General features: G+C 47.8%; 1 protein-coding gene across 2 annotated transcripts in view; it reads right to left on the reverse strand.

Annotated features, from left to right (window-relative positions):
* The window catches only part of AHNAK (AHNAK nucleoprotein), a 102181-nt gene that overhangs the window by 29213 nt on the left and 45121 nt on the right, over positions 1–27847 (reverse strand). For both annotated transcript variants that reach the window (XM_059931767.1, XM_059931768.1), the window contains exon 5: positions 24776–24875. In XM_059931767.1, the coding sequence (XP_059787750.1) occupies positions 24776–24875 (100 nt within the window). The remainder of the gene's footprint in view (positions 1–24775; positions 24876–27847) is intronic.

A 27847-nucleotide genomic window follows, 5' to 3' on the forward strand; every position in this document is an offset into this window, starting at 1 on the left:
GCACATGATGGGACTTGCTGGTGAGTGGGATACGAGGGATGAGGAAGAGGGAGGCATGGAGGGTGACACTCATATGTTCTACCTTGGACACAAGGGAGAGGAGCACAATTTACTGAGATGGAGAAAAGAATTTGGGAGTGAGGGAGGCAAGCCATTTTTGGAGTTTCATTTTGGAAATGCTGAGTTTGAAATGCCTCCAGAGACATCCAAGTGAAGGGGGCAAGGCTGGAGTTCAAGGAGTTGAGAATTTGGAGATTATCAGCCTAGAAACGGTCTTTAAAGTCACAGGATTTGATGAGATCCATTGAGTGAAGCATAGAAAGAATAGAATAGGGCTTTTCAAGTTAGAAGTATCATTTATTTTTCACTTCTTCTCTTCTCTTCATGTGTTAGAATGCCACATCCTATCAGTTCTAAATTCAGAACACTTCTTAAAGCTGTCCTCTCTCCCTTGCCATGGCTGGTGCCCTTCCAGCCTTCACCGTGCCTCCCCTGGAGATTTTCAACCAACACCTGGCCTTTGGTCCCTCCAGTTCACCCTTCACTCTGCCACCTGTGGGGTCTGCCTCTGCTCAGCTGGAGCAAAACTGAAACCAGAGCGTCCAGGAGGGGACCACAGAGAAGCAGTCATGGAACGACACCAGGTTGGAATGGGGTCACCTAGACCTGAGCTGGAGAGGCACCAGCAACAGAGAGAGAACCAGGTGCCCAGGTCAGTAACCACGGCAACCGGGGAGGGCGCGGCAGATGCTGGTCATACATCCTATTAAGCATCCATCTCTGGCCGGGGTTGGCTTCACTGGCACAGTTCACCCGCACCAGCCAATACCCAGCATGCCAGGGGGCCCTCTCTAAAGCAGACAATAGCAACAGTAACAAAAATAGCAATGGCTAATGTTTATTGAGCACTTACAACGTGCCAGGCACTGTGCCAAATGCTTCACGTATGCTCCCTCATTTAATAATAAGACAACCCTATCTAGAAGGCAAGGGGAAAACTGAGGCTGAGGAAGAGCAGCTTGTAGCGGGTGGGGGGGCTGGCACTGGATGCGGGCAGCCCCCCTCTGGAGCCAGAGGTCCTACCCACGGTGCTGCACAGCCTGTTCCTTTGCACTGTCTGCAGAAGGGGTTAGTGGACTGGGGGTCTGTTAGATTCCTGCAGTTTCTTCCTAGTTGCTATTATTTGGGGGGTGGGGAGGGTGGGAAGGAACTGGCAGAACAGCCTCCCAGCGACTCCCTCATTAGAGCCACCACAGTCCCTGCCGTGTTTTTATCTTGGAGACCCAGCTAGTCAACAGCAGAGCCAGGATTTGAACCCAGCACTTGAACTTGGCACTGCACCACTGTCTTCCAAGAAGGTCACAGTCTGGTGTCCACAGGAGGGGAGAGAGCCCTCAGGGGGGTTTCAGCTCACCCAGAGGAGTGGAGACTGGAGGAGACCGGAAGCAGGAGTTGGAGTTTGAATTGTAGGTCCGGACGTAGGGGCTCTGCTCCCGGAACACATCTCAGCGAGAGGACTATGTCTAAACGCACTGCCATGTGCACAGTCAGAAGCTCTAAGTTAGGGCTTCCCTGGTGGTGCAGTGCTTAAGAATCCGCCTGCCAATGCAGGGGACACGGGTTCAAGCCCTGGTCCGGGAAGATCCCACATGTCGCGGAGCAACTAAGCCCGTGTGCCACAACTACTGAGCCTGCGCTCTAGAGCCCGCATGCCACCACTACTGAGCCCATATGCCACAACTACTGAAGCCTGCGCGCCCAGAGCCTGTGCTCCACAACAAGAGAAGCCACCGCAATGAGAAGCCTGTGTACCGCAATGAAGAGTAGCCCCAGCTCGACGCAACTAAAGAAAGCCCGCACTCAGCAATGAAGATCCAACGCAGCCAAAAATAAATAAATAAATTTATAAAAAAAAAAAAAGAAGCTCTAAGTTAACTCTGAGGCCACCAAAGGATTTGGAAAGAATACCGTCTTCCACCACCAACCATCACCCTCAGAATGACCATGGACAGAGAGACTCTGGAAAACCAAACCATTGAAATAACAACGCAAGGTGTGAATAAGAAGACATCAGGAACTATACTCAATATTTAGTAATAAACTGTAAGGGAAAAGAATCTGAAAAAAGAATATATATATATATCTGAGTCACTTTGCTGTACACCTGAAACTAACACAACATTGTAAATTAACTGTACTTCAATTAGAAAAAGAAAAAGAAGGACATCTCTGCCACTTTAGCCTTTGGCATCAGGGACGAGGGAGCATCCCCGAACCCAGAGAATAAGTGAGCCCCTTACAGCCACCCGACCTCCAGGTCCTGCTCCATCATCCCTATCACTAAGGGCCCTTGAGGACACCGGAGCGTCACTTCACCTTAGTATAAGGCTTAGCTTGTAAGCGACAGCAGTGACAGCTGCCCACCAAGAATAAGGACAGGGCTACTTCCTCACCACCCGGGGCCAGAACGTCAGAGCTGCAAGTGGCTTTAGTGATGGTCCCCCGCAGTCCCCTCACCAGAGGGGTCACCCGGTGCAGGGGTGTTTTGAGACAGGAGAGTCTGATGTGAGCCTCAGGCAATGGCCATTTCATGCAACTAACTCACCCTCTGTGCAGGTCCCCTGCCAAAAAATGCCACGTCAGCCCTCATAATGAACAAAGCCAAGCTTTGTAAGCACTGAATGACTTTGGAGGGTGGGAGGAGGGGAAAAAATTGGCCAGTACTCATGTTACTCACTTGACAGCTCTGATTTCATTCCCCTGCATATCAGAGGGAGTTCTGGCTCTACCTGGCTCCTGCCTGTGTCAGAAGAGCAGGAGCTGGCTCTGTCTCCTCCATTTCCCCAAGCCTAGCAGGTGTGGTACCTGAACCACCTGCCCCAGACCCACCTGGGGGCCTGATAACATCAAATTCCTGGCCCCCACTTCAGATCTACTGACTCAGACCCTCCAGGATGGGGCCCAGGAATCTGTATGTATCCAGAACCCCAGCTGATTCTGAGATTCACTGCCCTGCTGGCTCCTTTATTTAACCGTGGCCCGTCCCACTGAGGAAATCAGCCAGGCCCTGATGGGGACCACAGGGAGGGGAACCAACCATCCTGGTGTGGACTGAGGGGTTTCCTGGGACATGGGACTTCCAGGGCTAAAGCCAGGACAGTCCAGGGCAAGCCGGGATGGTTGGTTATCCTAGCCCCTTCAAAACCCCACTCAGGGACAAAGAGCAGGGGTTCCCAAGCTCACAGGTGAGAGATTAGCTCCCAATCACACGTACTTGGGATTGGAATGGCGTTGGGATGCACTCAGAGCCGAATGTGCGCGTGGGTGATTATGCTGAGATTTCACAACACTTCAAAGGAAAAAAGGAAGTCAGACCATGAGGAACTGACTCAGGGGCTCTAGAAAAGGGTCCATCTTCCCCAGACTGTCCCCTCCCCAAAACCTACCATCGCCACCGTGTGCTGAAAGCAGCAAACACCTACGCTGAGCTGACTCTTCCCTTCGGATCAGAGGGGTCACCCTGGGCAGGAGGAGGTCGTGAGAATCATGGGGTTCAGATGAGAACCAGAACGTCTCCTGGAGATCAGACAGCCCTGGTCCCCCATTTCTCAGATGAGAAAACTAAGGTCCAGTGGACCACATGATTGGCAGGGTCACACAGCTAACAGCCCAAAGGAGACCTCAGCCTTCCTGTTCTCCACACTGCTCCACAAGCCCTTCTGCTGGGCAACAAAATGACCCGTGCAGGAAGGGAAACTAGAAATATTAATTGAGGAGGAGGCTGGACGCAGAGACTGATCAGAGCAAAAGAGTGTGTGAGGGATCATGGTGTTCTAACCCACGTTACAGATGAGGAAACTGAGGCACACAGAGGTCCAAGGTAGTTCCCACGGTTACATACAGGAAACCTGCCTTGCAGGTCACTTAAGGCCTGTCCACAGTGGCTATAGAAGTGGATTCTGCCAGCACATCTTAAGATTTGCTGTATCTGAAATGAGGGACTCTCGTGACAGTGTCCAGCAGAAATGTGGGCTGGACCACAGGGAGCTGGAGCTGGACACCTGGATCCAGAGACCCTGTCCCGAAGCCTTCAGCCTGGGAGAGCTTTCCCAGAAAGAGTGCCTACCCAGGCCAAGTGGGGCTGACCTCGGAGAGGGCATCGGGGGTGACGTCCACCTTTCCCTTTCAACAGTTTTGAGTTGACTGAAATAATTGGTAAAAGCTTGGCTTTTTTGTCATATCTTTAAAAAATGATCGTATAGCCCAGGGAACTATATTCACTATCTTGTAATAAACTATAATGGAAAAGAATTTTTTTTAATACATATGTGTATATGTGTAACTGAATCACTTTGCTGTACACCTGAAACTAACACAGTATTGTAAACCAACTATCCTTCAATAAAAAAGAAAAAAAATGATTCAAGGGAAAATAAGTCTTTCTTTAGTGGATAGAGAGGAGCAGGAGGCTAAGCCCTGAGCTTTGGAAACAGAGAGGTGAGGACAGTGGGATTTTAAGGTCGAGGCTGAGATTACAGAAAGAAGATCAGGGCTTCCCTGGTGGCACAGTGGTTAAGAATCTGCCTGCCAACGCAAGGGACACAGGTTCGAGCCCTGGTCCGGGAAGATCCCACATGCCGCGGAGCAACTAAGCCCCTGCACCACAACTATTGAGCCTGTGCTCTAGAGTCCGCGAGCCACAACTACTGAGCCAGTGTGCCACAACTACTGAAGCCTGTGCACCTGGAGCCCGAGCTCCGAAACAGGAGAAGCCACAACAATGAGAAGCCCGCGCACCGCAATGAAGAGTAGCCTCTGCTCACTGCAACTAGAGAAAGCCCGCACACAGCAACAAAGACACAACACAGCCAAAAATAAAAACAAAATAAATAAATAAATTTATAAAAAAAGAAAGAAAGAAGATCAAAGGATCCCCCACTAACTGGAGGGAAGGTGGTTGGGATGTCCTGGAGAGGGGGTGTCTGTATCGCAGTAGGGTTGGAATCTAAATTGCCTTTTTAAGCACATTAAGATTATTTAATCTGGAGATCATAAAACATTTCCAATTTTCATACTCGAGAGTAAGAGAAGGACAATACCTAAGGATTTTAGAACTAATTTCTAAAAAAGTGTTTTGAGTTCTCCATAATTAAGAATTCAAAAATATTCCCTCCAAGTCCATGACAAAATGGGAACAATCTTCCAGGAATGGACGTCTCTGTGGTTGGCCCAGTAAAACCTTGGCATTGTGGAACCCTCGGGGAATGAATGAGTCACTTTATAGAGTAGAATTTCCTGAATGGCTGAAGATGAAACCTTTAAGGGATAGACATTTAAACTTTTAAGTAGAAGTCTTTCTAAAATGGCCTCTTGGCCTCCTGCATTCTAAAACAGGGTAGCTGGGACCTCGTTTCAGCAACCCCATTTCTAGGCGGCACCCTAGGGCTTAAGAGGGCCTGAAACTACTCCACTTTCAGTATCTTACATGCAGAACTTTCCCTCTATAACCCTCCTGCACTGCTGGTAGGAATGTAAGTTGGTGCAGCCACTATGGAAAACAGTGTGGAGCTTCCTCAGAAAACTAAAAATAGAATTAACATATGATTCAGCAATATTCCCGGACAAAACTATAATTCAAAAAGATACACGCACCCTTGTGTTCATAGTAGAACTATTCACAATAGCCAAGTCATGGAAACAACCTAAATGTCCATCGACAGATGAATGGATAAAGAAGATGTGGTACATATAGACAATGGAATACTACTCAGCCATAAAAAAGAACGAAATGATGCCATTTGCAGCTACATGGATGCAACTAGAGATTATCATACTAAGTGAAGTAAGTCAGAAAGACAAAGACAAATACCATATGATATCACTTGTATATGGAATCTAAAACATGGCACAAATGAACCTACCTACAAAACAGAAACAGACTCACAGACATAGAGAACAGACAGGTTGAGACATAGAGAACCACAGGTTGCCAAGGGGGAGGTTGGTGGGGGAGGGAAGTGTGGGATTAGCAGATGTAAACTATTATATATAGGATGGATAAAAAACAAGGACCTACTGTATAGCACAGGGAACTATATTCAATATCCTGGGATAAACCATCATGGAAAAGAATATTAAAAAAAGAATGTCTGTGTGTGTATAACTGAGTCACTTTTCTGTACAGCTGAGATTGCCACAACATGGTAAATCAATTATACTTCAATAAAATAATTAACAAAAAAAAAAAAAATAAGAGCTTTCCCTCTATAACCACAGCTCCCCGGCCGGCCACTGGCTGTTCCTCACTCCCACCACCCCTGCCCTCCCCTCTCATTTCATCTCTGGCCTCTAGTCCTGCACCTCATCCTTCCTTAGGACTGACAGTTATTGAAAACTCAGCTGCCACGTCCAGTGGGTCAGCAGTTTTCTCTGTCCCTATTTATTAAAGCTACAGAACTGAAAACTACTGAAGAAAGTCACGGAACTGTGTTATAAATTATCATAGCAACAGCCCACGTTCATTCAACATAGGACACTTTCATTTATAAATTATTATAAAGCACTTACACCCCCGAAGTAACCAGCACAGGCAGTTTTAGCCACATTTTTATGATGAAACTAAGGTCTACAGGTTAGAGGAGCTTCATAAGGTCACCTGACCAATAAATGGCGGGTGGATAACGTGAATCCAGGCCTTCTAACTCCAAATCCATATATTTTGCTACTTTTTGAATCACCAACTCTGAAAATATCTGGTATCTAAAATCTGCCAAAAGAATGGGCAGAATAAGTAAAAACTGGCAATCCAGCTGAGCTCCTTTGATATGAAGATCAGTGGAATCAAGCCTGACAATGACTTTTTACTCCCATGAGTGTTAAATCGTTGCTCATGCAAATCACTGTAATTGTTAATTGCAAAGAAGTGTTGGGTATAAACAAGCCACCAACGCATTTCTGCGGATGAACCAAAGGGTGATGTGGTTTTAAAGGGTTTGCACTAAAAGTATGAGCAGTCCCTCATGGAAGAAATCCAAGGTGAGAGTGAAGGTGTCATTCTCTCTGTTTTTATCTCCAAGTCCTATAGACCAGGAATGTGTTTCTAATGATGTATCCATCTTCAGCTATTCCAGGACAACACAAAAGTGCCTTACGTTGAAACAAGTTAATTTTACAGAATATTAGCCATTTGGATTTTTGCAACCCTTATCACGCCTCACCTCACTAGAATGTTCCAAGAAGACAAGGACTTGATCTTGCTCAGTGCTATCCCCAGGGTCTGGAACATAATGGGCTTTCAATAAATACTGGTTAGATCAATGAATGAAACAAAAACTTATCAATTCAAACATGCCAGGACTTCCGTTGTGGCACAGTGGTTAAGAATCCGCCTGCCAATGCAGGGGACACGGGTTCAAGCCCTGGTCTGGGAGGATCCCATATGCCGCAGAGCAACTAGGCCCGTGAGCCACAATTACTGAGCCTGCGTGTCTGGAGCCTGTGCTCCGCTACAAGAGAGGCCGCGATAATGAGAGGCCCGCACACCGCGATGAAGAGTGGCCCCCACTTGCCACAACTAGAGAAAGCCCTCGCATAGAAACGAAGACCCAACACAGCCATAAATAAATAAATAAATAAACAAACAAATAAATAAATAAATAAAATAAACCCAAAGTTTAAAAAAAAAAAAAGAATCCGCCTGCCAATGCAGGGGACATGGGTCCGAGCCCTGGTCCGGGAAGATCCCACAGGCCACGGAGCAGCTAAGCCCGTGTGCTACAACTACTGAGCCTGTGCTCTAAAGCCCGCATGCCGCAAGTATTGAAGCCCGTGCGCCTAGAGTCCGTGCTCGGCAACAAGAGAAGCCACTGCAATGAGAAGCCCCCGCACCCCACGAAGAGTAGCCCCCACTCACCACAACAAGAGAAAGCCTGAACGCAGCAACAAAGACCCAACGCAGCCAAAAATAAAAATAAAATAAAAATAAAAAATAAAATTTTTTTTAATGTCCCTGATCCAGTATTTGTGATCGTTTAAACAGAGGCTATTAAGCAAATTGACAGTATATCTAAAATGAGGAAGCATTTAAACTATATGGGATAATAAACTATTTACAAACAACATGCCTGTTAATTATGAATCATTTGTATACTCATTACGGTCCCCAAGTTTCTCTTCTAAAAGACCTAGTTTAGTTGGTGGTTATGCAAAGCCTAGGTCCTTCCTCGCAGCTTAGTTCAATTACACTTAGTATAGTCTTCAAAGTAATATAATTGCATTTCTTTAAAAGAAAATACATATTCTACAATTCAGACTTTTGCAGTGATCTCACCAGAAAGCATATCCTACAAACATCTTAAATTCTCGATGGCTAGCCCAGTATTCCAAAAATGCATCTTGAAACACTCAAGCCTTTTGACACTGAGGAATGCATGCTAGCAGCTGTAGTTGGTTTGAAAAAGAAAGATGGACACGCTCTCAGGCAGTTTCCAACGTACCCTGCTAGAACTTGCAGCAGTGTCTTTCTTTCCTCCATATATATATCGAGTGGCCCAGATCTGCCATTTTCACCATCAAATTGTTGCATATGTTTAACTCTTTTGAAGTTCAGTTCAGCTCAGCAAACACTTCCTGCAGCTTGATCCTGGGTCAGATGCAGCCCCTGTACTGAGGGCTCAAGGATGAGAAAACATGTAGTCCCTCCCCTCCAGAATCTTCTTCCATTGGGGAGAATTGTATGAGTTATATTCATTATATTGGAATTATATTGACATAACCAGACTATAATGAGAGCTATGGGCTCTCACAGCATAACGGGCTGTGTGGGTACAGGTAAAGGAACAGGTCATTCCACAAGAGGGAGAGGTGTCAGGGACAGAGAAGGTGACATGTGAAACCATTCAAGTTTACAAGGCGGACAACACGGGGAAAGCAGAAAGTACAGCTCAACCACATATGAACGCTGGATCATAAACAAAAAATTATGTGGAAAAACCCCATAGAGATTAGAAAACACTCCCGTAACTAGGGCTCTGGTTCCTAGCCACCAAAACCACAAAAGTTGAGAAGTTTAAAACTCATCTAATCATCCAATTGCTTTGTCATGCAGCCACAGAGTGAGGCTTGAGTGCTGAGTAAAGGGTCCAATGAGTGGCCATCGCAGGCGGGCAGGTCAATAACTTGGTGAATGACCCTTCGCAGCAGATCATCATCTCCTGACAATCTTCAACTCATCTCTGTTCTTTCCGAGTGGGGAGGGGGGAGCAGTGGGACGTCTAAACAGCCCCGTTATCCACAATAACCCTGTGCCAACCCAGCTGGTGAATGTCAATTCAGTACATAGATAATACGAGATAATGGGTCTGTTGCAACCCCTCGGGCCTAACCCTCCCTGCCACGCCCCAGATGCCCGCTCCACCTGTGGTCTACCGCTGCAAGTTAAAGAACTTCTGAGTTTATTTGCACCACTATGGGAGAAGTTGGGCATGAGCTTCAGCCCCCTGCAGCCATAGGGATGAGGACCAAGGGGTCACTATCTGGAGCCATGGGGAGGCCGGCAGTCCTTGGAGGAGTGCTTTCTGGCTGCAAGCACAGCTTGAGCTACCCTAAAGCAGGACTTCCCTGGTGGTAAGTGGTTAAGACTCCATGCTCCCAATGCAGGGGGCCCAGGTTCAATCAGGGAACTAGATCCCGCATGCCACAACTAAAGATCCTGTGTGCTGCAACTAAGACCCGGTGCAGCCAAATAAATAAATATTAAAAAAAAAAAAAAAAAAAAGCCACCCTTGAGCAGAGTTTCTCGAAGCGACATTCCGACATTTCCTGCTGTGACTTCCCTGGTGGTCCAGTGGGTAAGACTCCGCGCTCCCGATGCAGGGGGCCTGGACCCAGTTTCGATCCCTGGTCGGGGAACTAGATCCCATATGACACAACTAAGAAGTCCGCACGCTGCAACTACAGACCCCTCGTGCCATAACTAAGACCTGGCACAGCCAAAATAAAATAAAAAATAAAAAACATTTCGCGCTGGATAATTCTTTGTTGTGGGAGACGGGTCTGTGCACTGTAGGATGTCTAGCCCCATCCCTTGTGTCTCAGTCGGTTTAGGCTGCTGTGACAAATACTGTAAACCATAGACGGGGTGGCTTAAACGACAGAAATCTGTCTCACAGCTGTGGAAGCTGAAAGTCTGAGATCAGAGTGCCAGCATGGTAGGGTTCTGGTAAGAACCCTCTTCCCGGTTTGCCGACGACCTCTTACTTGCTATATCCTCATATGGCTGAGAGAAAGAGAGGCTGAAACGAAGCAGAAGACGAGGCGCGGGCTCAGGCTGGCAAGGGGACCACCCACCAGCGCCCACCCTCACCACCCATGTTATCAGTACACCCTGCGGCTACAAGTCCTCCACCTCCTCTCTGAGTCTGTATTTGCGTTACTATGAAAAAAACAAACAGTCGGGGCAAATCACACCCCCACCAGAAACCTGTGCGTTATGATGGATATTTATTGGCCGCTTAATCTGTGCCAAGCACTGTTCTAAGCCCTTGCAGGAATTCTCTCCTTTAATCCTTACGACACACCTATGCGATTGGTACTGTAACTATAAATGTCATAAATGGGGAAAGAGCGGTACAGAGACGGCGGGAGACCTGCCCGGGGCCAGGCAACCAATAGGAAGCCAGGCAGACCGCAGCCAGATCCGCGGTTTGGGGGCGGAAGAGCGCGATGCGCGCGCAGGAGCAGTGCATGCGCGCCTCGCCTCCATCCTCCGTAGCAGTTAGGAGAAAGAGAAGCTAAGAAGAAAGGGGGAGCCAGAGAAGAGAGAAGAGCATGAATAAGGAGAGATGAGACGGGAAAGGCCCGTCTGGCCATGCTCCTTGTGGTGGGGGGAGGGGTGCCCTCCTTGCCACTGTCACGCCCCACGAGGGCCCCGGACAGCTCCCTGGGGTCAGGAGTCTGCCTCTTCAAGAGGAAGGAGGCACAATCTCCTGGTTGAGGCACAGGGTTGGCTCCGTATCAACTCCTTCTCCTGTGCCCACAGGCCCCTTTCCCACAACTCCTGAGCCTGTTCGGCCTTCCCACGTGGTCTAGACCTGGAGCGGATCTGGCGCCTGCTTCTCTGGGTGTCTCCACTTGGCTTGGCCCTCGTGGCTCTCGCACACCAGCGCCCCTGATTTTTCTCACCGCTGTGGACCCCACATACCCCTCCCCACCCTGAGCCCCTGCCCTACTCTGGCCTCCCCTGGTGGGCTCCTCACCCTGGCCTGGGACCCAGGGCTCATGAACCCTCCCTGAACTGACCAGTCCACACAATTGTCCCTCCCGTCCTCCCGCCCTGAGCTCTTAGGCCTTGGTCAACACCCTACCCTAAGCAATACCTGCCAGAAACCAGCCACTGCCCACCCCAGGGTCCCTCTGACACCATACAGTCACCCCCCACTTCCTACCTCTCAACCAGCACTCCCTGACTCATCCCAGCCCTCCCGTGCATCTAAGCTCAGCCAGCACGGCCTGTGCCAGGAAGGCATTTCCCCTCACCCTCCTCCCAGCCTCTGCCAGAATTCCTCAGAGAGGTCCAGACCCCTACATGAGGATTGCCAGGGGCCCTTGTTTAAAATACTGTGACAGTGAAATAAGCCAGACGCAAAAGGACCCACAGTGCATGATTCCACTTACAGAGGTCCCTAGAGTAGTCAGATTCAGAGACGGAAAGTAGAGCGGTGGTCACCAGGGACTGGGGGAGGGGGAGGGGGCGTGGTTGTTTAATGGGGGCAGAGTTTCAGTTTGGGGAGATGAAAAAAGTTCTGGAGATGGTTGGTGGTGATGGCTGCAGAACACTGTGAATGTACTTAATGCCACTGAACTATGCACTCAAAATGGTTAAATGGTAAATTTTCTATTCTCTATATTTTACCACAATTTTTTTAAAATGCTGTGACAAAATCAGAATCTTGAGAGTGGTGCGGGGAAACCCACGTTTTTAACCAGCTCCCCAGTGGTTCTTATGCCCCCTCAGCATGAGAGCCGGGAATGTCATGGCCTCTTAGCTGTGCGACCTCAGTCAAGTCACAGAACGTACAGATCCCAAAGTCCCTTGTCTGGAAATGGACATGAGACTTTCCTCACCTGTTCTTGTGCGGATTACACGAGATGAGGAATACAAAGTGCCAGGAGTGTGGGAGCTGCCCTACAAAAGTGAACTTGACAGTCGGTCCACAAACGCTTACTGAGCAGCCTGGGTACCAAGCTGAGCCGGGACCTGCCCTCAGTCATCCCTCAAGTCCCAGCGCCTGCACACCGCAGGGGTCTCCCTTCCCCCATGCTCAGGCCTCCGAAGAGTTACCTGCCAGAAACAACATCTGGCAACAGGTAAGGAGGTTCCTGACTTCTCAGAGGCCTCGGCTTGGCAGGTCCGATCCGCACACACATTCCATTTCTCCCAGCAAGAGCCCAGGGGCTGGGAGGGGCGGGGCAGGCCCCAAGGCCTCCTCACACCAAAGCTGGACCCCTCCGGCCCTGCCACTGCTCCTCCCGGCCTCCGTCACCGACCCAGGGCACTTGGTTCAGCTCTCACTCGGGCCATTTCTACCAGCTTCTAGACCTCAGGAGAGCACTGGTAGGAAAGTGCCTCTTCTTTTCTTTTTTTCTCCTCTTTTACTTTTCCCAAATTGACCACCTCTAGCCATGTTTAGAAAAGAAGAAAGTCTACACTAGTACAAAAATAGCTTTAAAATAATACCTCCCAGGCCTTTTGGGATAAAAGTGTTTCACTAATGTCGACAGCTAAGATTACAAAGTGCATCTACTTCAGCACTTACCGTAATAAAATAGTTGGATGTTTTTAATATCTTTATTTTTTTTAAAGAGGTCCATTTACTTGCGTAGTTTGCGGTCTGTAAAGGAGTAAATGTGCTAGGAAATTACCTAAAGAGTCACATCAGGCCAACACTTTTGTCTTGGGTACCAGGAGGGTCGGAAGGCTGCCAGGCTGCTCGTGACCCATTTATGAAGGTGTCTCCCCAAGGGCCTGTCACGTCCAAGGAGGACACCCTGGAGAAGGGCCATGCCTCCAGCCCTCCAACCCAACCCTCCCGCTCCCTTCCTTCCCTCTGCGTGAGGCCGTAGCATAAAATCAAAGTCCTCTTTCTAGAACCGGCTTTCCAAGTGGGTGATCCAGCCCTGTGTGCAATCTTGTCCTTTTCCCTGTTTTGCCTAAGAAACTATTCTTGAAAATTTTCCAAAATGGCATTGGAGAATATTCGTATCTCGAATATTTCACTTCAGTGAAGTGTTTTTCACTTTAATAAAAAGCGATGGCAACTTTGGCAGGTGCCAGGGAGCTGGAATCCAGAGAAGAGGGAGTAAGATGCCCGGTGCCCTTGTGGCTTGATTCTGCCAGATCTGTAGAAGGCTGTCACCCGCTCTCTCCCCATTTCCAGCAGGAGGACAGTAGGCAGGGCTTGGGAAGCCTTGCCTCGCCCAGACCCCCCCCTTCCTGCCAGGCAGGCAGCCCTCTGGCCCCCACTGGTGCCCGCTGGGGGAGCAGACTGGACCCAGTGGCCTGTCCTGGACCCTGAGAGCCACAGAACCCTCCCCTTTGCCAATCTTGCCTCTCTACTCCTTTCTAGATCCCCCAGTGACTGATACTCTAAGGGTGGAAGAAAAAAAAGCTCAAGGGTTACATTAAATCATTGGTTGTGACAAAGTGCATCATTCTAGGTACATCAATTCAGAGGCTAATCAAGCAAACAGGATTAGTGAGAGGAGGGCCTAACCCTTTCTCAAAGGGTTAAGCCTCCAAAGCCTTGATCTCTGGCCCCAAAGAGGGCTTTCCTTCCTGAGCTCTCTGCTATGCCAGGAATTCTGCACACAGTAAAAAAAAAAAAAAAAATCTCCCCTGGATTTACTACTTTCTGATCTGACCAAGTTGGAATGCCTGCATGGAGAAACGCTCCTGGCCTGGAGAAGGGCAACACTGCGAAGGAAACCGGACCTCAGTAAATAACACCCTTCACAGAAAAGCCCAGAGGCTGTCTCCCATGAGGGACTGGATGTAAGAACAGCGCAGCCTGGGTAGTTGCTGGGCTGACCCTTCACCCTGAGGTAACTTGGATGAGAAGGAAGGTGTTATGGGCTGAATTTGTCCCCTGCCCCCCAAATTCACATGTATAAGTACCTCCAGTACCTCAGAAAGTGACTGTATTTGAAGATGGTCTTTAAAGAAGCAGTTAAGTTAAAATAAGATCATTAGGGTGGGCCCTAACCCCATAGGACCAGTGTCCTTATAACATGAGGAAATAAGGTCACAGACAGTTACAGAGGGACAACCACGTGGAGACAGGAAAAGACCATCATTTATAAGCCAAGGAGAGGGGCCTCGAGAAACCCACGCTACCACACCTCGATCTTGGACTTCTAGCCTCCAGGTTTGTGAAAAAACAAATGTCTGTTGTTCAACCATCTGGTCGATGGCACTTTGTCCTGGAGGCCCAAGCAAACTAGTACAGAAGATGCAGCTGTAGAAAACTACGTGCCCCGGATGCGAGTGGCACAGATGAAACTTCAGGAAGTTCAGAGAAGAGGTGAGATTTATTAAGAACTTGCAGGGAGGGTGGGAGATCCTCAGATATGATGTTTGGCTACAACTGATTCACTGAGAAAATTTATGCTGCATCTGTGGAAGCCCTTTCAGTCAAATCGCTGAGGAGGAAAAGAGAAGAATGAAAGAAAAGTGAATCTGCTCTGTATGTGGAATTTCCAGAATTCCCCTCCATGTGGGGTCCTGGGTTGGGGTGGCCACGAGGAAGGTGTGCAGGACTTGGAGGGTGCAGGGGAAGCGCAGCCCTTTTGTGCTCTGAGGATGGAGCAGGGCAGACAGATGCGGGGCAGTTCAGGCATACTTCTTAGTGTCGGGGCAGCCACTGGCCCGAAGCCCCTCCACTCCTGGGCCAGGTGTGTGCAGCTCTGGGGTGCGGGGCCCCTGCTTGCCCCGAATGTCACTGCATCATGGTGATCTCAGGTGGTGAGAGCCCTTCCGGTCTGTCCCCCATCTTTCCCACTCTGCGTGCATCTTCCCTCCCAAGCTGGCCCAGCCGAGACCAGCATCCTAGGCTCGACCCTCCAGCGCCTCGTTCCTGCCTCCGCACCTCCTACCCTCAGACCTACCACTGCCACCAAAAAAACCTCCCCAAACCTCTGCTTCTAGCAAGTCATCCTTCAGCACACTTCAAAGGCTGGGTCCTTCCAGATCAAGTCTAAACCCTCTGACTAGATGCTAAGACCTTTTATAACCTGTTCCCAACTTACTGCCCCGCCGTCTTCCCTGCTGCTCCCCAATACATGCGCTCTGCCGAGTGAGGCCAGTCCCTTCCTCCCTGTTGGGGTCTGCCATGCCCACTCCATCACTCAGATATGTCCCCACGCTGTCAGACCTTTCCTTCTTCAAGGTCCAGCTCAAGTCTCATCTCCTTCACAAAGCCTTCATCAAGGCCATTGGGTGCAGTATTTAAGAGAAAAGACCCAGAGCCAGGCTGTCTGGATTCAAATCCTGGCTTTGCCCTTCCAGCTCTGTATGACTTTGAACAAATTACTTAATCTTTCTGTGCCTCAGGTTCCTCCACTGGAAAATGGAGATGAACAGGGTTCACAGGGTTATTGTGAAGATTAAATGAGTTAAGTCACGTAAAGCATTTGTATTGTGCCCCACACATAGAAAGCACTTGATAAGGGTTAGTTCTTATTCCATTTTTATTATTACCTGACCATTTCATCCCTCTCCAAGACTCTTTCCCCTGAACTTCTACACCTGGTATAATAGAGACCACATCATTCAAGTACTTAATTATAGTCAGTCTTGTACTGTTTGCTGCAATTTCATGTGTAACAAACAGGAACAAGAACATTTTATCTGTGATCAGAACATCAATAAGCAATAGCTTATTCATGAACATAAACTATTCCTCATTCTTTACTTGCAGCGTAAGGGGGAGAACTTGCCCTGCTTCTTCCTGGTAGCATTTAACCCCTAAGAGACCCAGGAGGAAAAAGATAGGGACAAAGTGTCAGGAACAGGAAGACATGAAAATGCCCACAGAATGGTCCTGAAACCCATCCTCCTGGAACATTTGAACACCAAGAAGATGACATTTTGACAGACATGGTTTTCACATCAAGAAGAACTGTCTGGGGGGTGGTCTGACCAGAGGCAGGGCCCTCAGCCAGTGTCTGCTCCCTGGAAACTGAACAGCACCCAAGTAACAGAAGACCCCGAAGGCCCAGGGCCCAAGGGGCCAGCAGATGGCCATAGTATCAAGGTAGGGTGGGCCCCTGACGCTGTGCAGGCTCCCAGCTTTGCTGCCAAGGGCCTTCTGGTTTACCACCCAAACCACTGAAAGCTCATGAATCAGTCCATAGATCAAGACAATACGGGAGTTATGCAGCACTCAGCTGTTTCAGGTCTCTATTTCTTCCACTTTAAAATGAAGGGATTGGTGGAACCAGAGGATAGCTAACAAACCACCCAGTTCTGCAGTTCTGCACAGTGAGTTCTTTGCACAGTCAGAGCAAGCAAAGGCAGTCAAGGAGGACTCTGAGAGTTTGATTTCCATCAATACTACCCAAAGCACTCTATAGATTCAAAGCAATCCGCATCAAAATTCCAAAGGCATTTTTCACAGAAATAGAAAAAAAAATCCCCAAATTTTTATGGAATCACAAAAGTCTCCGAATAACCAAAGAAATCTTGAGAAGGAAGAAAGTTGGAGGCATCACACTTCCTGGTTTTAAACTATATTACAAAGTTGTAGTAATCAAAACAGTATGGTATTGGCATAAAACAGACACATAGATCAATGGAACAGAATAGAGAGCCCAGAAATTAAACCATGCATTTATGGTTAATTAACTTACAACAAAGGAGCCAAGACTATACAATGGGAAAAAGATAGTCTCTTCAATAAATGAGAGTTTAATTTCCCCTTCCCCGTACACAGAGCTGCACAAAAGAAGGAAAAAAAAAACAGAGCCACAGAATAGCTCATCTCTGCTTCACGCATTTGGCACTAGAGCCCTCCTGGCTGAGAGGTGCCAAAGCTAGGGATGAATACAACAAGGTGTGCAACTTACCCAGGTTTAAGTTTCAGCTCTGACACTTACAGGCAAGTTACCTGGTTTTTGTGAAGCCTCAGTTTCTCAGCCAATACACAAGGCTAATAATAATACTTACTTCATGCACTTATTGATTAAAATGTAAAGCACCTTGCACAGGACCCAAAGCAGAGGAGGTGCCCAAATCATTCAGAAAATGTTGATCAGGTACCCACTAAGGGACAGACACCATTCCAAGGCACTGGAGCACAGTCTTGCACACACACAAAAAAACTCCCCCTTATAGAGTTTACTTTTAGAAGGAGAAGACAGATAATAAGAAACAACCTTAATAAAGGTCAGATTTCCTCAAAAGCACAGGAGAAGAATATGAAGAAAAATCAACTAGGGTAAATAGGATAGAGAAGGAGGTGTGATTTCTGGGTAGAATCCTCAGCAAAGTCCACTCAGAGAAGACGAGCCTTGAATGGACACCTCAGTAAATGTCACTATTATCCTCATGGCCAGTCCTGTTGGCGCCAGGGTTTGGTGCCAACAATGTATTTTTCCTGGTGTCCAAGTGGGCATTTCTCCCCAACATATCTCACAAAAGAGAGTGTCAGAGTTGGAAGAGACTCAGATTCTCTGGTTCATTTTATAGAGGAAGAATGAAACCCACAAATGCGGGCCGACAAACCCAGGGTCACACGGTTAGTTCAGAGACCGAGATTGGTGCCACCTCCAGTCTCCTGACACTAAGACCAATATTCTTGCCTCTGCTTCATACCCTGTTGCCCTAAGCTGACTCAGACCCATGTAAAATTGAGGCCTGGAGCCTGGAAGATTTCTAGCCTGGTGTTGTATTTCAGCCTGCACAGTAGCTCATGGTTATTAGCTGTGCAGTCTGAATATATCTCTTTCAGACACGTTTACAGGGGAAAAAAATTATCATGGATTTGCAAGAAGACATCCACGAACCAGTGACCCCAGTTTGAACAAATAAAAATTAAAGACGATCTATTCAGGGCATCCCTGGGCACCAAGAATACCACACACGCAAATGCAACCACCCTGGAACCACTTATATGACACTCCTCAGCTGTAAGGCAGTCATCAAAAGACCAAGAATTTGTTGCCTTTTTTTCCCCTCAGATTGTCATCAAAATGTAAAAACACTATTTGATTTGTGTAGACTCTTTGAGCCCCTGAGAAGATACCCACAGAGTCCAGTTTGGGGAACTCAAATATGGCACAGGTTTTTGAAGGGCTGTTTGTTATAGGATAAATCCTTGCAGTGATCGGGGCCTTTACAAGAACTACTAAGGCTAAAGGGAGCTGCAAAAAGTGATCAACCCAGTTTGCTTCATTTTGAAGCTGCCCTGGGCCAGAAGGATGAGACTGGAGCCTGGTAGTCATGGGACTTCCATACGTCTGCATAACTCTCAGAGACTAGGAACATCTGTGGGCCGTTAAGGGGGGGACCTCAAAGCACCATCCATCCATTCATTGAACAGATACTAATTGAGCACCTAGTGCGTGCCTGGCACTGTTACAGGCACTGAGGCTATGACAGGAAACCAAACAAAGCCCCTGACATCATGAAGCTTACATTCTAGTGAGGAGGAAGGAAAGGAACAGATTAGGGAGTGAATATGTGTCAGACAGTGATAAGTAAGTGGGTAAAAGGCGTGGGTGATGCCTGGAATCAGGAGAGCAAGGGCTTGTTACTTTAAGTAAGTTTTCAGAGAAGGGGTCTCTAGAGAGGTGAAATTGGAAGGCGAAGAGTTTGTCAAGGGAAGAACATTCTAGGCATAGTTCTCCACAAACTCAAAAGCCCTGAGGCGGAACAGCAAGGGGACACTTGTGGCCTGAGCTGTTGAGAGAAGGAGAGCTAGGGTCAGAAGAGCAGTGAGGGCTAACAGACCTTAGCAAGCACTTAAACTTTGCCTCGAGTGAGATGGGGAGTGAGATGCTGGAATGAGGAATGACATTATTTGACTAATGTTTTTAAAGGGTTGAACCTACTGCTGTGCTCAGAAGAGACGAGAGGGGAACCAAGACTGAAACAGGGAGAGCAGTTAGGAAACAATTGTCATAATCCAGATGAGAGGTGTGGTGGCCTGGATCCGGCAGCAACGTTCGGGTTGGGGAGAAGTGACTCAATTCTGGATAGGGAAGATGGAGCCGATGGGAATTGCTCATTGTCTAAACATGAGCTGTAAAAGAATTCGAGAAGTCCAAGATGACACCAGAGTTTTAGCCTGAAGCACCTGAGGGTAGAGTTGACATTGATGGAGATAAAGTCTGTGGGAGGGCCTGGGGTGGGATGGGGGTGGGGGAGAAGGGAGGTAAAGAGAAAATTTTCCCACCAGGTGTTCAAGCTCTGATCTTGATTTATAAAGTCAACCTTGCATACGAGATGGACCATATGATCCCACAATTCCACCACAGGGCATAACACCCAAAAGAATTGAAAGCAGGGACTCATACTTGTACACCAATGTTCGTGGCAGTGCCATTCACAGTAGCCAAAAAGTGGAAACAACTCAAATGTCCATCGACAGATGACTGGATAAGCAAAATGTGACCTATACATACAATTCAGCCTATAGAAGAAAGGAAGTTCTGACACATGCTACAGCATGGATGTACGTTGAGGACATTATGCTATGTGAAGTAAGTCAGCCATCAAAGGACAAATGTATGGGGCTTCCCCGGTGGCGCAGTGGTTAAGAATCCGCCTGCCAATGCAGGGGACACGGGTTCAAGCCCTGGTCCGGGAAGATCCCACATGCCACGGAGCAACTAAGCCCGTGCGCCGCAACTACTGAGCTTGCGCTCTAGAGCCCGCGAGCCACAACTACTGAAGTCCACGTGCCTAGAGCCTGTGCTCCACAACAAGAGAAGCCACCGCAACGAGAAGCCCTCGCACCGCAACAAAGAGTAGCCCCCTCTCGCCGCAACTAGAGAAGGCCCGCGTGCAGCAATGAAGACCCAACGCAGCCAAAAATAGTAAATGAATAAAATAATTTTTTTTTAAAAAGGACAAATGTATGACTCCACCAATATGAGGCACCTAACGTAGTTAAATTCATAGAGACAGAAAACAGAATCGTGGTTGCCAGGAACTGGAAGGAGAAAAGGGGAAGTTATTGCTTAATGGGAACAGAGCTTCTGTTTGGGAAGATGAAAGTGTTCTGGGGACAGAGAATGGTGATGAGTGCACAACAATGTGAATGTACTTAATGCCACTGAACTGTACACCGAAAAATGGTTAAAACGCTAAATCTTATGTATATTTTACAATCAAAAAAAAATAGATGGCAATCTCACAGGTTAGTCCACTGGCAAGGGCTCTATAAAGCTTTAGAGGGACTTCCCTGGAAGTCCAGTGCTTAAGACTCCACACTTCCACTGCACAGGCCACAGGTTTGATCCCTGATCAGGGAACTAAGATCCCGAATGTGCAAAACATAAATAAATAAATAAATAAAGGCTTTAGAGATTTATAAATACAAACTCAAAAAAAAAAAGAAAACATCATCCTAGAGTTTCCCCATGGTTAGTGGTGGTTGCAGGAATATCTGCACCCAATCCACCAAGAGGGCTTCAACAGGGAGAGACAGAGCACTGGGGGAGGGGCAGAGGTGAAATAGAAGCCGATTCCAGGCAGAAAGAACAATATGAAAGAGATATGACTGGGAATTCCCTGGTGGTCCAGTGGTTAGGGCTCGGTGCTCTCACTGCCAGGGGCCCAGGTTGGATCCCTGATCGGGAAACTAAGATCCCACAAGCCACGGAGCACAGCCAAAAAAAAAGAGAGAGAGAGAGAGGACTTGAATAAGACGGCCAGAGAAACAAAGAAGATTGAAACAACGGGAGCAGGGATGCTGTGAACCACCAAAGGTGGGGAGATCTGATGACGGCTTTGGGACCCAGAGAAAGTCATCGTGCTTAACATCCTGTGTGAAGCTGATAAAGGGGCATAATTACAAGAGCTCACATTACTGAGTACTTACTCTGTGTCTAAGCCCTGCACAGCTACTTACTGGCTTAATCCTCACAACCACCACACAAGGGAAATACTCTAATCATCCTGATTTCACAAATGGGGAAACAAGAACCCGTCCCATCAGAAGGTTAGAGTAGCAGAAACAGGATTGAAACCCCGGCAGTCCAGTTCCGGAGTGGAGCTCTTAACCACTAGGCTACCCAGCTCCCAATGCCAGACAGTGTGACGTGCAAACATTGTGACTTTGGGGGTGGACATTTATAGATTCAACTTTCCAGCATTTCATCTTTCAAAACCCTCTTAGGCACTTAAGACACCACGTGGCCAGAGAGATGTCTTGAGCAAAAGCCCCACTGGTCTGAACGTCACAGTCTTATCTCAAAGTCCAGCCATGGCTCTCTGATCAAACGCACTGATTTTCTGCTTATTTACCAAAATGGCTCTTTATGACAACAGCTGACAGCAAGTGTTGCTGTGAGAAAGCCGATCCCAAGCTCTGTTCTGTTTTTTAACTATTAAGGGACACGGCAGAATCCTCTTGAGAAACTGAAGTAGAGAAAGCCAGAGGCCAATGGCAGGGGCAGGAAATGTTCGTTTCTGCTGAAGTCACGTTTACCTGAAATTCCGACTTCAAAGTCCATGAAAGTGAGGGCCATGAAAGAAGGTTTCAAAGGAAACATTTGTGATCAGGGAAAAGCCTGTGACCTGGCCAGTAGAGGAGTCCCAGCAAGGATAGCTGTAATCTTTCTCCTGCCGTTTAAAGCAAAGCTTGTGAAGATGAAAAGCCACAGCAAGTTCTTCTAAGCTCCGCAGACTTTATGTGAATCCCCGTGCCTGGCTGCATTAATTCTACCTCCTTCTGTGCTGGCTGTTGGTAAATGCTTACTGAATGAATAGATGTGATGCATCCAGTGTATAACAAGTCCTCTGGGGAAAGGGGTCAAATCCCAATCATCTTTAAATCTTGAGACACTTAATAAATGTTGAAGTACGTCGTACTAGAAAAAAGTGCTGCGTTGGAAACGCAAACACTGTGAGGGGCCAGAAGCTGCTCCCAAAAGGACGAGAGAGGAGTATGCAGCCGCGTGAGCGCTGGGAGGCCGGCCAGAAGCTCCTGCCATCATCTCTCTATTTTATGTGCCAGGCATGTTGTGCAGGGGACCTTCCCGGGTCCCCAGGGGATGTGAAGTCTCGCAGAAGCCCAGTAGTGTGGGAGTTGAAACGGGGGTGCCCGACACCACAGGAGGGCACTGAGCCCAGACCCAGAGGCTCAGGGGGTCTGAGGTAGTGACTCAAAGGCCCAGAACAACGAGGGACAGAAAGAGTGTGGGGGAGAATTGTGAAGACAGGAGCAGGGACCAACATCATGAATTTGGGTACCAGCAAGCACTTTGGTATGCCTGGGGCGAAAGGTGCACATGGGAAAGCCATGGGTGCTGAAATGGAAGCAGGTCATGGCAGCCTTGGGTGCTAAGCCAAAGACATGAACTTCACCCTGAAAGCCAAGAGGAGCCTCTGAAGAATTATAAGCAGGGGAGTAACATGATCTGATTTTTATTTTAGAATGGCCTGTACTTAAAGCTCACTCCCTCTGTGGAGGAAAAGGTCTAAGACAGGCGGACCAGTAAATAATGGTGGCGACTGCAGTAAATAATGAAAACCTAAGATGTCAGGGATGTTAAGGAGAGGGGGTGCTGGTGTGGCGACCAGATGGTTACAGAGCTGATCAGAGACAGAGAAAACTCGACGGGGGTCCGGCTGGCAGGGTGAGGGGAGGCGGAGGTGGGTCCAGTGCTGGAAAACAGGCTTGAGAATCAGCGGCCCCAAGAGGTTGCCCAGAGAGTCCAGAGCGAGAAAAATAAAGAGCCCAGGACAGGTCCTCGGGAAATTCTGCTATTTGTGAGCTCGTGGGAAGAGAGGGGGCCATGAGGGGCCTGGGAAGAGGGGGCAAAGTGATCCTAACCATGCAGACAAAAGAGAAATCACTAGGGAATTCCCTAGCGGTCCAGTGGTTAGGACTCGGCACTTTCACGGCTGCAGCCTGGGTTCGATCCCTGGTCGGGGAACTGAGATCCCGCAAGCTGTGCAGTGAGGCCAAAAAAAAAAAAGAAAAAGAAAAAAGAGAGAAATCACTAAGCCAAGGGAGGAGGGGGATTCCAGGAGGGAGAGGACACAACACCAAGCGCCCCGAGACTACCGTGGGCAGAAGGAAGGCTGAGCAAGAACAGGTCTGGGGGGAGACGGGGGAAGCCCCGTGGCAGTGGGTGGGGCACTGGCACGAGGAAGAGGTGACAGAGAAAGCAGGCGACCTTTTCAAGCAGGTCGGCTCTTCAAGGACAACACCACTGGCAAGAAGGGGGGGTGGGCGCTGAAGGAGGGTTGCTTTAAAGGGGGAAGGGAGAGAGCATATGTATCTGCCGAAAGGAGATGCCAAGATAGAGGTGGGGTGCCGAGGAGAGCAGGGGTGACTGAGGGAGGTGAGGGAAGTGTATGCACAGAACTCCTGGGGGGATTAGCCTCGGAGCCAAGATGGGGGGGGGGGCGTCTGCGGGGGCGAAGGGACAGGAAACCCCAATTCCCCAGAGACGAACAGCGGCTGCTCCAGCTGGTGGTGCCATGTGAGATGCAGGCTGGGTGAAGATGTCAACATTTCAAGAGAAGCTAGGCTATTCCTCTTGAATACGTTCCCGATTTTCTGGAAATCTCCTGATTTTTAAATGTTCGCAACTACCTCAAATACAGTAAGCCCCAAACCTGACTATGGCCCAAATTAAGATCCTTATGGGGGCTTCCCTGGTGGCGCAGTGGTTGAGAATCTGCCTGCCAATGCAGGGGACACGGGTTCGAGCCCTGGTCTGGGAAGATCCCACATGCCGCGGAGCAACTGGGCCCGTGAGCCACAATCACTGAGCCTGCGCGTCTGGAGCCTGTGCTCCGCAACAAGAGAGGCCGCAATAATGTGAGGCCCGTGCACTGCGATGAAGAGTGGCCCCCACTTGCCACAACTAGAGAAAGCCCTCGCACAGAAACGAAGACCCAACACAGCCATAAATAAATAAAACCCAAAAGTTTAAAAAAAAAAAAAACCCAATTTAAAAAAAAAAAAAAAAGATCCTTATGACCAGGATTTCCACTTCCCACAGTTACTTCTTCCTCTCATCTCCCCCTTCATGTGGGCGTCTCCCCTCTGGAGAAAGCATTTCCTTTACAGGATCCAAAATACTTTTTCCTAAACTCTGTGGATCTTCACTAGAAGTAGCTACTAACCCTGAAGTTCTAAGTCTCTGGTCTCTGCCCCACCCTGAATTCAACAGATACTGTCCTATAAGCCGTGTAAATGTTCCACATATGCCACAAATGTTAACAGCCCTACATACAAAGAAACCCTTGAGACTCCTTTGGAAGGAGTCAATTATTCTTCTATATTCTTCTAATTCTTCTGTGCATTTTCCACAGGCTTTTCAAACAGCTGAAAGGAGAGAGGAAGACTTGAATTTCTCGGTCCTAGAGAGGAAAGGGCAGGGCCCCTGGTGTTCCAAGCCAGCTCCCTCCTGAGTGTGACTTCTGGTCCAGGGAGGCAGGGTCATCTGCAGAGGTTCCCATGAGCCTCACGTCTGGATGGAGGTATCATTATTACAGTTAAAGTTATCATTCTTTTGGTCCCCACGAAACTCCTCTCACCTGTTTTTGGGGTGGAGACTGACTCTGCCAGGGCTTGGCTGGTGGCTTCCTCAGGTTTATTCTGGTCTCTGCATTCCAGGGCTGATGGCTGTGGTGCATTCTAACAAGGACAAGGATTGTTACCAATCACCCAACCAATTAACGTTTCCCAAATGCCTAATATATAAAAAAACGAGGGGTCCCACGTTTACGCCCCACCGCATCTCAGTCCAGCCCACCCATCACTTGGAAGCTCTGCCTGTAGAAGAGATAACAGGATCTTAAGAAGGGAGCTGGCATCAGCTGAAAGACATCCTTCTGTGAAAGTCCAGTGACCCTCGTACAAAGGGGACAATGCCATCTCACGTTCATCAGTACGGCAGACCCAGTCCCTGGCCTCAAGGATTTGGCGGTGGCAGAAGAAAAGAGATAAGGTGCAATTCAATACTGAGGAACAAGATGCTGTCAAGTGAGGAATGTGTAGAAAGGAGGGTGTGAGTTACTATCCACTGTGCATCTTTTCTGTGTACCACAACTGACCTGGATTCCATGCGGCAGGAGCTCTAACCAGTGGACTGAATTCCACTAAGAGTTCCTGAAGCCTATGTGGTAGATCTCCAATGCAGGGGTCACCACCATGGCAGAGTAGGCGATCCCCTGGGGAAGGAAAGCCTACCTGAGCACGGGATTCCCTGGCCAATGCCGGAATCCTGTCCCGCAACAACATGGAAACCGGTTTGTGGAGAACAGAGTTACTATCAATAGCTTCCACAGGCTGTTCTTTTCATGTGTTTGCTCAAGTTGAACATCATCCCAAGAAATTACTCTTTCTCAGGAGAAAGTAACTTGGAGATTGATGTATGGAATGAGTCTGGATCTTCAACTTCAAATTGGTAAGTTTTCTTATTCATGCTTTCCTCTTCCAGGTGCTCTATCCTCACCATAAGTAACAAGAAAATCCCTCATTAGACTTTCCTAAGGGCCGAGACCATGGATTATTTGTCTTTGTATCCCTGTTTATAGAGCCTAGCACATTGTCCCAGGCACTCTGGAAAAGTCTGTGGCTTGGATAGATGACTGAAGAAGGAAGAAAGGAAGGAAGGAAGGAAGGAAGGGAGGGAGGGAGGGAGGAGGAAGGAAGGGAAGAAAGGAGTATTTTTTCGACTGAATGATACTTGCATTTCTTTAACAACCACTGACATGAAAACTGAGACACAGAGAGCTTAAGTAACTTGCCCAAGATCACACAGCTAGGAAGTCACAGAGCTGGGATTTGAACCCAGGCCACCTGGTTCATGAACCCACACTCAAAACTATTAAACCATCTACTTATGTTTCGCAGCATATACTAGAAAATATGAAAGAAAAAAAAAAGTCCAAGGCAAAGTTACCAAAATGTCCAAAAGAAGAAGTTATCCTAAAGAAAATATGGTTCTTAGCTACTTATATAGATTGCCTCACAGTGTCCTGTTGGCAAAACTCATAGCCAAAACTAGAGCACTTTAGAAACAAGAGAATAATATTACTAAACTAGCAAAACAAAGATTCTGTAGTAGTTGGACTGGATAAAGGGGTAAAAACCAAATTCGGTTTCAATTGACTTTAGGAAAGGAAATAATCAAATCATCAAGCAAATGGTTTTCTGATACAAATACGAAATTAATCTGATACAAATAGGAAATTAATCTGAAACCATCAGAACAAGTCACCCTGCCTTAAAATCCTATGATTCCTCTAAAAATGTAAACCTCGGAAGGAAGTCATTATTAAATCCAGCCGTACTGAGTGGTGAGTCCAATTCAATCCCCAGAGATTAATATTAAGGCACTAAGTGATTCTAACGTGTATCTTGTTAGTAACAGAGAACAGTGCCCAGAGGAAATTTTCAGGGAGAAAAATCCTTTCACAGCCACCATTTTGGTGTCTTCCTGAATACAGAGGATGAGAAAAATAGAAGAAAGAACCCAAGACATCGAGGTGGGGATGGGGAAGAGAAAGAGTCATGAAATTAAATGGTGTAAAAATTTAAATGCTCTTAAAGCTTTTCCTTTTAAAAGGGACTCCCCGGCACTTCCCTGGCGGTCCAGTGGTTAAGACGCCATACTTCCACTGCATGGGGCACAGGGTTCCATCACTGCTCAGAGAACTAAGATCCCGCATGTTGCACACCGCGGCCAAAACAAATAAAAAATAAATAAAAGGGACTCCTCTGTGGAAAACATTGTACTAGATGACGTGTGAGCTTGGAAAAGATTAAGGCAGGATCCAGCCGGTGGTACAGCTTCTGATGTACCAGAAGATGGGCCTGGTATCATCTAAGTCAAGCAAGGGACAAAACCAACGACTTCTGCTGACGTGTCCCACGCTGATCAAAGGAGAAACCCAGAGGCCGGGAGCCGAGAATGCACTGCTGTGTCAGACCAGACAATTGGCTTCGTCATTCCAGGGCATGACCACTGTGTGGCAGGAACGGACGTGAAGGAAGGGCAGGCTGTGGCCAAAGAACTCATTGGAGCCATTCCAGAGAAGAGAGGATGGGGGGCTGGGTGGGGCATTCCCCAGAGGCCCTCCAAGACCCCCACACGCTGGCGTTTTACATCTAAAAGGTACAGTGAACTGTGTGGAGAAAACTGATACATAACGAGATTCCCCTGCAACAGGGTAGAGACCGGCTTAGTTACTCACTCCCTGTAAAACAGTAACAAAGCACATAGTGGTTAAATAGTGTTATTACTATACATGTTATTATGCTACTAATGTGAATCACTCACAGTTTCCTGGCCAGGAAGACTGAACTGAAATTTTTATTTTAACAATGAAATCATGTTTTTTTGACCAACAGATTGGTAAAAAATAAAAGAGCTCAATAAAAACAAATAAGGGTATAGAGAAAGCAGGGGCTTTCATACCCAGAATGTACATAGATACTGCCTTTTGGGAGGGCGATTGGGAGCAGCTATTAGAATGTTAAACGCATGTGCTCCTTCGCCCAGCAATTCCATTGTTAAGTATCTGAGTGAAATCCTTGTACATGTGCTCAAAATGGCATGTGCCGGGATGTTCCTAGACACGGGAAACAACATGCAACATACA

This window comes from Balaenoptera ricei, chromosome 8, assembly GCF_028023285.1.
Source record: "Balaenoptera ricei isolate mBalRic1 chromosome 8, mBalRic1.hap2, whole genome shotgun sequence".
Lineage (NCBI taxonomy): Eukaryota > Metazoa > Chordata > Mammalia > Artiodactyla > Balaenopteridae > Balaenoptera > Balaenoptera ricei.